The sequence below is a fragment of the Chanodichthys erythropterus genome, chromosome 16, assembly GCF_024489055.1.
Source record: "Chanodichthys erythropterus isolate Z2021 chromosome 16, ASM2448905v1, whole genome shotgun sequence".
Classification (NCBI taxonomy): Eukaryota; Metazoa; Chordata; class Actinopteri; order Cypriniformes; family Xenocyprididae; genus Chanodichthys; species Chanodichthys erythropterus.
The window spans coordinates 23,448,137-23,460,868 of record NC_090236.1 but is presented as its reverse complement, the minus strand read 5'-3'; the positions used below and the strand labels follow the sequence as shown (position 1 = coordinate 23,460,868).

At 38.4% G+C, this 12,732-nt stretch overlaps 1 protein-coding gene across 2 annotated transcripts in view; it reads left to right on the top strand.

Moving 5' to 3' along the window:
* Positions 1-12,637, top strand: part of zfyve9a (zinc finger, FYVE domain containing 9a) — a 29,503-nt gene extending 16,866 nt beyond the window's left edge. For both annotated transcript variants that reach the window (XM_067364117.1, XM_067364116.1), the window contains exons 10-19: positions 220-375; positions 2,178-2,402; positions 2,919-3,001; positions 3,106-3,210; positions 3,690-3,840; positions 4,493-4,573; positions 5,306-5,468; positions 7,023-7,128; positions 7,363-7,539; positions 8,392-12,637. In XM_067364117.1, coding sequence (XP_067220218.1) covers positions 220-375; positions 2,178-2,402; positions 2,919-3,001; positions 3,106-3,210; positions 3,690-3,840; positions 4,493-4,573; positions 5,306-5,468; positions 7,023-7,128; positions 7,363-7,539; positions 8,392-8,553 — 1,409 coding nt within the window. In that variant the 3' untranslated portion in view covers positions 8,554-12,637. The remainder of the gene's footprint in view (positions 1-219; positions 376-2,177; positions 2,403-2,918; positions 3,002-3,105; positions 3,211-3,689; positions 3,841-4,492; positions 4,574-5,305; positions 5,469-7,022; positions 7,129-7,362; positions 7,540-8,391) is intronic.
* Positions 12,638-12,732: the final 95 nt, after the last annotated feature.

Sequence of the window (12,732 nt, the reverse complement as noted above, 5' to 3'; positions counted from 1 at the left end):
TATGTAAATATGCCTGAAGTTAAAGAAACACCCATTTATTAGTTAAATTGTACCATTTACTAATCTTCCATTTTCATTGGCTAGATGTGTAGTTGAACGTAACTGTTAGCTGTACGTTTTGTAGATTTTGTCACTCTTGTGGAATTACAGAAAATTGCTAAGGGATTTCTCACAATTCCCATAAGCCATGACAGTCTTTTATGCCATCTTTGTGTAAAGATGTAAATAGGAAGTGCTGGTATATGACAACAAAGGGTATGCATGCCGTGGGCCAGGCCGAGGTTGTAGTGCTTCTACAGTGCCTCCCTGATGAGAAAACCATTCCCAAGGACGTCTTCAGCCACTTCGTCCAGCTGTACCGGGAGGCTCTCACAGGTAAACTGATACGCCTCCACCAGGGGGCCTGTTCTGGTAAACTGATCCTGACAAAATGAGAGCGAGCCCTACATAGATAAAATTAGACTGTTCTGCCAAGAGGCTCTTAAATGTAAAATGAGGCTGCTGGTCCCGGTGGCATTCAGGATCCACTTCAGCAGAAATTGTTTTCCAGACACAATCCTCACCCAGTCACCCAGTCATACTTCAGGTCAATGGGCTCAACCACAAAACAGTCCCCATGTCTTCTTACTCTGAAAGCATTCCCTGTGAGCCTAATGTAGGACGTGTGGAGGCCAATTCAGCGTGTTCAGTAAAAGAATGTTATCTGTCTGGCCAGATTCACTGGCCATCAGCTTACATAGTGGCTAATGCTGAGAAACTCTCATGAGTTTTTTTGTTCTTTTGAAATGTGAAACATAATGAGCTATAGTCATTAGTACTATTCTAAAACCTAGTAAGCTTCATAAACGTGCAGTCACATTTACCATTGTTCTGCAAATTTTCATGGTTTAATTTTCAACAGGAATCCATGCAATCAGGATTTTCGTTTCCCATGCTGATTCCGCATCAGGTTCAAATTGGACTCTTGAATTCGCAACGTTGATTGATAGAAATATGCTTGTGTGAGCTGAGCTTCATACATCACTGCACTATTGACAAAGCCTGTGAAATTCATCAGAAGTTTTGCTAATGTAACTAGACCTTAACACACTACAAAGGCAGTTTCTTTGTATGCCACACAAATAGTTGTATTAGATTAGCACGTCGCTAAGCTAATGATGTCATTTATGATACTCTAATAAGCATAAAAATATTGACAGCCTATTTGTAATTAGGTGCAACTATTCTTCTATTAAATAAAATGTATTCATAATTACGGAAGAGGATTAGGGCCAAGCAATAATAAAAAAATAAAATCATCTCGAGATTAAAGGTGTTAAATTTTGAGAAAAAAGTCGAAATAAAATGTTGAGAATAAATTCGTTAAATTACGAGAAAAAACTCGTTAAATTTTGAGAAAAAGGTAGAGATAAAATGTTAAGAATAAAGTAATTTGTTCTTGAAATTTAACAACTTTTTTTCTCAAAATTTAACGAATTTGTTCTCAATTTTACGACTTTTTTCTCATAATTTAATCACTTTATTCTCAACATTTTATATCGACTTTTTTCGAAATTTAACGAGTTTTTTTCTCGTAATTTAACGCGTTTATTCTGAACATCTTATCTCGAACTTTTTCTTGAAATTTAACGAATTGTTTCTCGTAATTTAACGAGTTTATTCTCAACATTTTATTTCGACATTTTTCTCGAAATTCAACGAGTTTAATCTCGAGATGGTTTTATTTTTTTATTATTGCTTGGCCCTAATCCTCTTCCATACATAATTGACATTTCATTACAGTCTTTCCAACATATTGGATGGTTTTTTTTCAAATCCCATTTTCATTGTACTGCTTTCTGGGTAGATATTTTTGTCTGATAACTATTTTAATTATATTTTATTTCTGAATTTTGGTATAGTTATAACTAAATGACTATTGGACTACAACTGTTTACAACATATTAAATGTATTATAATTAACAGCATTTGGTTACACTTTATTTGTCTGTGTTACCGTGTATTTATACATTTAAGTACGCAATATTAAAGAACTACATGTACTTACTAGGGTTAGGAATTTCTGCAAATGTGTATAGCAATCTAAGTTTATTTTCGCTATTTATCTAAGTAAAAATAGATTAAGCATGAAAATACAGTGGTAGAACCTGATCTAATCTCACACTTCTTCTGTGCAGGAAATGTGTTAAGTCACCTGGGCCACTCCTTCTTCACTCAGAGCTTCCTGGGCAGCAAGGAGCATGGCGGCTTCCTTTACATCAGCCCCACCTTCCAGACCCTGCAGGACCTTCCGTTGCCTAACCCACCCTACCTCTTTGGTATCCTGGTGCAGAAGTGGGAGACCCCCTGGGCTAAGGTCTTTCCCATCCGACTCATGCTCCGCCTAGGGGCGGAATACCGATGTGAGTTTGTGGTTTGATGTTAAATTTCAAGCTTGTTTAATGGTTTAGCAGTGTTGGATGTTGGAAGATCTGGATTGTTCCTGTAGTTTATATTGTATCTTTGACCTCTTGACACAGTGAGGGTAGTGAGAATGCTTTCAGTTGCCTGTAGAAGAGCTGTTTAGGAAACAACAATGCAGAAAATGTCTTTTTCTGTGCTCTCTTCTCACGCAGAGAATTTCTCTGCACTAATTCGTAAGCACTGCCTCCTGTGGAGATGGAATATATTAACAATGTGTTTCCCGCTGAGCTTCTCAACTCATGAATCCTCAGCCGTGACATGCAAGCATTCTCACTTTAGAAGCATCATGTACGGTTTTAGTCTCATCTTTAACCGGGGTGTGTGAGGACTGTGTAAGCACACAGGGCCCCCGATTTTTACATTAAAGTAATTGCCGTATTACATAAAAGCAGCCTTTGGAGTGTGAAAGAGCTTATTGTGAGCTGCTGATTTGAATAGCATGACTTGTGTTGCAGTCTACCCCTGCCCACTGTTTAGCGTTCGCTTCAGAAAACCCCTTTTTGGAGAAACCGGTCATACCATCATGAACTTGCTGGCAGTAAGTAATCTTATTTCACTTCTGCATTTTGCACATGGCTTACTGTCAATATGAACCCATACCAAGTCATCTGATGGCATTTGACTTTTCCCACATGTCTACAGGACTTCAGAAATTACCAGTACACATTGCCGGTGGTGAAGGGGCTGGTGGTGGACATGGAAGTGCGGAAAACGTGCATCAAGATACCGAGTAACCGTTACAATGAGGTGAATGAAGACTAGCACTTGAAGAACATGCCACAGAGACGCTATTTGAATTTCTATAGCAAAACTTATTTTTAGTTGTTGAATGGCAATAAATTTCCGATAGAATGCATGGAAAATGTATTTGAGATTTACATGGAACAGCGTGCGAGCGTAATAGATTCATGACAAATGTCCCATGAAACAAGTGAAGCATTGACAACAGCTTGTCTCAGTGTCCTTTTTTCAAGTCGTTGAACTTTTGGTATTTAGCTTGTGTTTGGAAAGCATTTGACGGAACAGAACTTCTAGTGGCAGAACTTTGACATGGCAGGGATTATTTAAAGCCTTGGCTGCCTTGTGACTTACTCTCTGCTGTCTTTAAATAGCTGTCTTTCACTCATCTAGGACTTATAAACTCTTAAAAACATAATTAAGTTTTAGGATTATGCAAAACTTTGGAAAGTTGTGACAAGTTTTCTTTTGGCTTTCTCTTTTATCAGCTCATGAAGGCAATGAATAAGTCCAACGAGCATGTGCTGGCAATGGGCGCATGCTTCAATGAGCGGGCGGATTCCCATCTTGTCTGCGTTCAGAACGATGATGGTAACTACCAGACGCAGGCCATCAGTATTCATCACCAGCCTCGCAAAGGTGCGGCACGATTACTTGCATTTGCAAATTAAACTTTGAAGCCGCACCCAAAGATTTCACTCAGAATATTCACACCACCATTTGAAAGTTTGGGGTCAATTTATATTGCATTATATTGATCAAATGTGACAGAATAGACATTTATAATGTTACAAAAGATTTAAATTTCAAATAAATCGTTTTCTTTTGAACATTGTATTCATTAAAGAATTATAAAAAATGCATCACGGTTTTCTTGAGACCCAAATCAGCATATTAGAATGATTTCTGAAGGATCATGTGACACTGAAGACTAGAGTAATGATGCTGAAAATACAGCTTTGCGTCACAGGAATAAAGTACTTTTTTAAATATATTCAAATAAAAAGTTTAAAATTGTAATAATATTTCACAATAGTACTGTTTTACTGCAGTTTTAATAAAAAAAAGAAATGCAGCCTTTGAGACTTTCAAAAAAAAATCTACTACTAAAATACTTTTGAACGGAAGTGTACGGCAATGTCATGTATGAAAATCGGTGCTGTCAGTTGATTAAAGTACACTGAAAAAAATCTTTGGCCACTGAGTTCTATTTCATCCAAAAGTAAATGAGTAATATTGCATGAATAAAGTATGTTTTTGATGTATTTATTTCCTTTTATCCCTCTTTTAGTGACTGGTGCCTCCTTCTTTGTGTTCAGCGGGGCTTTGAAGGCTTCATCGGGCTACTTGGCTAAGACCAGCATTGTGGAAGGTATAACAGAAGACATTTGCAACCACTTTCTCTAAATGTAGGGCATCTGATCCCCCTGGAACAATGTCTAAACTGGACATAATCTCCCTTTTAACATTGACCAAAGTCCCAGTCTGGCTGAATTGTACTTTTTGTTCCAACTGATTCTAATTTAAAGTGCTTTCTACTTAGCAGTAAAACATAGTTTGGAGAGGTTTTTGGAGTTTGATAAAAAGTCTGCCATGTTGGAACCAGTGCTGTAACATTTAATTGCTTTGAGATATCAACACAAAATTTGGCCCAGATGCAGTTGACATGATTGTGCCCAAACTTGATTTTATGACTTTTCGTATATACTTTCCAATAGTGAGCATGTCAAGTACAAATAATTACAAAATAAATCAGTTAATTACATGACTTTGTCTGGGGTTTTCTCAGAAGAACCTCCAAAAAGATCAAAATCTATTTTCTTCAAAATTTCAAAGGATTTCTATCAAATGAGACCATGTACTTGATGATACCTTTGTTGTGGAGAGTTATAAGCTATTACTTCTAACTGTGCCACATGAAATCATTAAAAATGCCTTCAGGGTATAAGGGGTTAACAGTGACAGTCCACAGAGAGTCCTAGTCAGGATGAATTGTACTTTTTGTACCACCTGATTCAAATTTAAAGTGCTTTCTACTTAGCAGTGTAAAATGTTGCACTGATATGTGTGCTTACTGCAGTAACACTGAATGCTTGTACCCCAGATGGCGTGATGGTGCAGATTACAGCTGAAACGATGGAGGCCTTACGGCAAGCCCTGAGAGAGATGAAAGATTTCAGTATTGCCTGTGGGAAAGCTGATCAGGATGAGAACCAGGAACACGTCCATATCCAGTGGGTTGATGATGACCACAATGTCAACAAGGGGTGAGCAGACAACTAAAACTGACTCTTTCACTTGACCAGTTTTTTTACTGACACCATTCCCTAAAACCTAATTTAAAAAAAGCATTCACATCAAATAATGATCCATGCTTGTTTAATGGAGTGTGCTGCTGATATCTTAATTTCGCTTTGTGTACAGTGTTTATCAATAAATGCAGGCTGCAAACTCCCAAATGGTATTTTTTTGCTCACATAAATTACTAGCCATGCAGTCTGCATTTACAAACGTTTATGAAAAAATGGGTTGTTTTGAAGAGCCCAGTGAAGTCAAGCATACAGTGATTGGATGCCACCTTTGCAATAAGTCACTTTGTGAAATTTCATACCTGCTAGATATTCCACAGTCAACTGTAAGTGGTATCAGCCACAAAACAGAAGACCATGTATAGTCAGAGTACTGTTGGGTCACCGAGTGCTGAGGTGCATAAGTCACCAGTGCTCTGCTAATTCCATAGCTGAAGAATTCCAAACTTCCACTAGCATTAATATCAGCACAAAAACTGTGCGGTGGGAGCTTTGTGGAATGGGTTTCCGTGACCGAGCAGCTGCGTGCAAGCCTCAAATCACCCAGTACAATGGCAAGCGTTGGATGCAGAGGTGTAAAGCACACTGTTACTGGACTCTGGAGCAGTGTAAATGTGTTCTGTGGAGTGACGCATCACGCTTCTCTGTTTGGCAGTCTGATGGGTGAGTCTGGATTTGGCGGATGCCAGGAGAACATTACCTGCCTGACTGTATAGCGCCAACTGTAAATTTTGGTGGAGGACGGATAATAGTATGGGGCTGTTTTTCAGTGGTTAGGCTAGGCCCCTTCCAGTGAAGAGAAATCTTAATGTTTTAGCATACCAAGACATTTTGGACAATGCTTCCAACTTTGTGGGAACAGTTTGGGGAAGGCCTGTTTCTGTTCCAGCATGAGTGTGCACAAAGCAAGGTCCATAAAGACATGGTTGGATGAGTTTAGTGTGGAAGAACTTGACTGGCCCGCACAGAGCCTTGACCTCAACCCCATTAAACACCTTTGGGATGAACTGGAATGGAGATTGCAAGCCAGGCCTTCTCGTCCAACATCAGTGCCTGACCTTACAAATGCTCTACTGGATGAATCCCAATACCTGTTTGTGGTTTGCCGCTCTTCGGACCACTTTTGGAAAATTCTCACCACTGCTGACTGGGAGCAACTTACCCAGTTGCCTTGCTATAAAAATTTGGCCATTGTCAAAGTCGCTCATATTTTTATTCCTGATCCAGAACTGATTGTTTGCTTACCATCTAATCTACCCAGACCTTAATATGTGGCCTTGTTAGGAGATGATAAACGATATTCACTTCCCCTGTGACTGGTCAAAGAGTTTTGTCTCATCAGTGTATGTGTGTGTGTGTGTATAGCATTAGCTGCTTTTGTGGATATCGCATCAAAAAACCTGTTTACAAAGGGAAATATTAAATCCCAGGTTCTTGAGCTGGGTAAATGCTGTTGACCTGTCATTAACAAAAATCATTCTCATCTCACCTATGTACTTTTCTCGTATTAAGAGTGATCAGCCCCATTGATGGGAAATCCATGGAGTCAGTCACCAGCGTCAAGATCTTCCATGGCTCGGAGTATAAAGCCAATGGGAAAGTCATCCGTTGGACAGAGGTATATATTCATCATTTGTCATTATTCATCTTCATTTAATGTTATGAATTCTATTGTAATGACACATCCAATCTGTATGACTTTCTAATATGAAAATTTGTCCATACAATAATAAGTCAGTGGGCTCCAATGTTGTTTTGGACTCCAGTGACTCATAGTATGGACAAAAACAAATCTTCTTTCATCAAATGACTGTTCATTTTGCTCTGTATATTAAATGTGTTGTTTGCTTAGGTGTTCTTCCTACGGAGTGAGGACCAGACCAATGGCCTGAGTGATCCTGCAGACCACAGCCGACTCGCCGAGAATGTGGCAAGGGCTTTCTGCATGGCCCTGTGCCCTCACCTCAAACTTCTCAAAGAGGACGGCATGGCCAAACTGGGCCTGCGGGTTACTTTGGACTCTGATCAGGTGACAATGATAGCCCATTGAATTGCATTGAATTGTTGCTTTCTGGCTACGTCTACATTAATCCGGATACATTTGAATCTTTTTCTCTCCGTTTTGGCCTTCTGTCGACACTGAGACAGTGTTTTTGGGTTACACTTTATTTTACAGTGCTGTAGTTACATTGTAATTACTCAAATAAGTACTGAGTACTATTAATTAACTACATGTACTTATTATAGAGTAACAGTTAGGGTTTGGTTTAGGGTTAGTTACTTGTAATTATGCATAATTTACTGTTATTACTATAGTAAGCATATGTAGTAACGTATAACTACGGCACTGTAAAATAAAGTGTTACCCGTTTTTGTCCTGTGGAAAAAAGGAGATTTTTGAAGATGCTCTTCAAAGTGGATACATTTTAAAACACCATTTCATGTTGTAGTGTGGAGGTATTTGAAAACGATGACGCATGTTTAGTCACGTGAAGCATATTGTACATATACTGTCTTCATATTATATTCCCGCAAAGATGACAGAAAATTTAGTCTTGTGTCAAAACATGAGGGCAGTTGCGTTTTAGCCCATACATGGAATGGCAATTTGAGTGTGACCTGGACAGACCACAAAGTGGTAAGATATATTTTGCTAATAAAACGATTATTCCAGAAGAACAGCATGTCTGTTCTCACGTAATCACGTAAGTAAAAGGTTTTATAATGATTTAAGCATTTTCTGACTTTTTAGTGTGGAAGAGAACATGTTGGATGGAGAGTGTTTTGAAACAAAAATGCAAAAACTTATCCAGATTAATGTAAATGTAGCCTCGGTAAAGGAAAGATGACGACTCCAGACTTACTCTGAAATGTCTTACAGGTGGGCTACCTAGCAGGCAGTAACGGTCAGCCGCTGCTCCCCCAGTACCTGAGCGATCTAGACAGCGCCCTCATCCCAGTGATCCACAGTGGGGCCTGCCAGCTAAGTGAGGGGCCTGTGGTGATGGAGCTCATCTTCTACATCCTGGAGATCATCTCTTAAAAGGAAGGATTCCGTCCAGTCTCAGACTCATGCCTCCCACCAGCTCGAGTCCCTCTCCGCGCTCTCGCTCTCTCTCTCTCTCTCATTTGCACTTCAAAGAGCCTGAAAGCTGTGCAGGAACAAGTCCTCCATACCACCTATGCACCATCTCCACTGGGACGCCCTCTGCCCAGCCCCGCTGAATGTGGTGCTCTCTTTCTTTTCTTCTCACCTTTCAACTCCACTGTGGAAACCATTGGCCCTGTTGAGTCAAAAGGGGTGGTGACCCCGAATACGATCTCTTCAGAACCGTTGTAGCAACACTAAGCTCCTGGAACACAAGAGGGCGCTCTACACACTCAGCCCTAATGGAGACTGTCCAGAAGTTGACGTTGGCCGAGAGAAGAACTGTAGAAGAAAGGTTTGTTCTATGAAATGGTTTCTGGTACACAGTGCCTGGGCCTCAAGAAGAAACGAAGAATGAGCTTCGGTTTCGCCTCTAAGCTTTATGAATCACCAGATGCTTTATTTCATGAATATGGACCTTGTTTTCGTTTTTTTTTTTGGTAAGGTAAAACTGCTCCAAAGCTAAAACGATGTAGCTTCTTCAGAGATGGACTGCTTGGCATGGTAGCGGAAAGATTGTGGAACAGTATTAGGAATGTTGACGATTGAGTTATTGATACAAAGGTCAAGAACGGACCTTTGTCACAGACTTTATTATTATTATTATTATGAGACAATATGATCGAACAATAATTTCAAGCGGCCTTCAGGAATTCAACTACAACTTTAAGTTTGATGGTAGGTTTTGACATGACTGAAGGTTTCAGTCCAATAAAGCTTTTATAATGGATTGGTTTGGGCCGTGATGGAGGATGAAATGTTACCATTTTTCTGGGCTGCTGCATTAAGCATCCTGCCCCATCTCTGTCCCATCCCATCTCTCACCCTTTTTAGTAGCCCATGTTCATATGATGTTCTGCCAATGTTTTTGACATTTAAAGGATTGTGTAAAGAATAGAAATGCAGTGCACAGGATATTAAGCCATCATTAGGAAATAGAAAGAGAGAATAAAGAAGAATTGAATTACTGATATATAAGTATTATTCAAAGATGAATGCTGTATTCATTGATGAGGAAAGTTTGGATTTTGGTATGTGGTATTGAAGCACCTGTTTGTTGGGTTGGGGTCATTAAGTCCGTTATTTTCTCACAGTGTTAAGGTGTGGTCACATTAGAGGGATTTCACAAACAAATAAGGTCTATTTTCAATATTGTAGTGTTATATGAAGCACAGCTCACGCAGAAGTCACTTTTAAACCAAGTAACATTCTGTTGGTCAGCATGGTGAATCTCTGATTCCATGCATGGATTCCTATTGAAATGACTGGATTTTGTTTGCAAATGTAAATGTGACCGTGCTTTTCAATCATGTTTTATTTCTATAGAGATGCCAAGACCATTATCAATATGCTTTAGCAGGGCTCCAGACTGATACAAGAATAGTCGCAAATGTGACGAAATACAAATTTGCAACTATTATGAGAGTGTTTTTGTGTATCATAGTTTCCTACGGAGCCCCTAAACGTTCATGGTGTTGGAGGAAAAAAATATATTTAAATGTTTATGCATTCTCTAATCTCTTGCAAAGCGTTTTTTGTTTCCCCGATAATGCATTCAAAACTTTGTATATTATAAACTATATTTCAATGCTTTTGTGATGCGAGTAAACACAATACTTTTGCGAGAGAACACAAAAAAAACATTTTCCTCCTATCTCATTTTTTTTCCCATCACCATGTCCTATTAGCGGCTCTGTTGTATCGTTATATATCATTTTGTGAGGTGCTGTTAGATAATTACAACTTTAGAGGGCACATTGTTGTCTGCTCAGCGTGATACGTGATTCACGGACAAATTAGTTATTTTTAAATGGATTTGTGAGTTAGCATGTTTAATCGGACTCAGTGAATCATTCAAAGCTGTTACAGAGTTCGCAAATGTTTTACTAAACTGCAAGTCAGTTCTCAATTATGAACTTGAAGCGCTTTGAAACAAGCATCTTTATCGAGCGGTTTTAGTAATTTAATTTTAGGAGCCAATAGCTGCCCAGTCATGTTTATTAGTCTGGAGTCCTGCCTTAGATAAGCAGGAGATTCCCTAATTCAGCTTGTTTTGGTATTGATTGATGTAATGTGGTATCAGATAGAATAATCCTTGAGAACATTCACTTCTTAAGCAGGACTTAGTATTTTAAGGAACTTTTTGTGTTTGTGGTGTTGATTTTTCACTCATATGGAGAAAATTAATTACTACAACAGTTAGCCAGGTAAATATGAAACTCTCCCGAAATGGAAAACTACCAATAAGAGGAGCTCTTGGAATTTGGGACATCACTGTGGATCACATTTTAAGAGAAAATGGCATTTGCCTTAAAATTTCATAAACCGATACGTCCATCATCAAGACATTCCAAAGGTCAACTAGATTGTCAATCATGTCTAAACTGATAGAAAGACATTGTAACCTCTGAGTGTTTTTAACAAGCCGTCTTTAGATAACTAGTCAATATTAAAATGGCGTCAACTGATGTAGTATCTTGACATGACAATCAAATTGTAGTTAACCTTTTAGTCAGATAACAAAGTAAAGGTGGGATGGTAACATGTTCTCCTGTTTTGCATAATGACTCTCAGATATGGTTGGTTTCATCAGATGGCCTACGCATGAATGAGGACAGCAGCTGATACGACGGTCCACAGCAAGTGAACCTCACAGCCTTTTTATTAGCAGGTCAACCGCTGAGACAATAGTCATGTGTTTCTGGCTTTTGGTGAAGAGCGCCGACAGCTTTGGAAGCAGACTGTTCATGAAAAATAAATGGCATTTCATGAAGGCTGTATTGTTTTCCCATTAAGAGTTCAAAACAGCCTTTTGTTACTCCCTGTATCCACCTTTGCCATTGTTTTTCTAGATGTGCTGTATTGTATATCATGACATATTTTGTTAACCTTTTTTTTTTTGGGTCGGCCCATAGCGTATTGCAGCATGCATGCTGAAACAAACGAGAACTTGTAATTCTCAGAAAATCTTTGCATTTTGACAGCATTTCAGAGGACTATCTGCTTTGAAGAACAGTTTTACATACTATTGGTTTGATCTGTGATGAATTACTGCTAAAACCTGACATGGGTGAAATGGAAATAAATTTGCAATGTATGAAAAGCCAAAAGGAAAAGAATACAACCTTTCTTTATTGTACACTACAAATGTCAATAAAAGCAGTCTTTATCAAACCTGTTGAATATACAAAAACATGTCATGGTTGTACATAAAACTGAAATGTTTTTATATTAATAGTTTCCATTAAAGGTAAAATAAAACTATCCATTTCAATCAAGAAAAATCAGGAGCTACAGATCTTTGTTTCTCTCATTTAATAAAACAGATTCAAAATCTTGGTGTGCAATTAAATTAAATTATATGGTATATAGTACAGGGAAAGATGCATTAAGAACAGCATGACTAAACTGAAACATTGTGGTACGGGTAAAAACTAGACAATTGAGTTTCTTAAAAAAAATTTTTTTAGGATAAACCTTGCAATGGATGAAAAACATTTAATGAAGAATCGACACCGACAGTACAATTTAAACTAAGATAAAGCTCGATCTGAGAAAATGGAAAATGTGCTAAACTACACAATTCACATGAGATGAGAACATCTAACTGAAATGAATGGACAGATCTGCTGTAAAACTTAAGTCTGATGGCTCTAGATCGCACATTGTCCACACTTAAAGCCAAATATCAGTAAATCCTTCGCAAATTGTTACCTAACACACCACAAAATATAAATGGGGGGGAAAAATGAGGTATTTAGAGTAAATGTTACAAAGCTAAGCTGTTTAAGGTCATCACTATGGAAATCAAAAGATATTGTGTCTGAATATAATGACTTAAACGGATAGTTCACCCAAAATTTTAAATTCTGTCAGCATTTACTCACCCTCAAGTTGTTCCAAATCTGTATGAATTTGTTTCAAAAGAAGATATTTTGAAGAATATGGGCAACCAAACAGTTGATAGGCCCCACCAACTTCCATAGTATGGAGAAAGAAAAAAAAAAAATACAATGGAAGTCAATGGGGCCCCTCAACTGTTTGGTTGCCAACATTCTTCAAAACGTCTTCTTT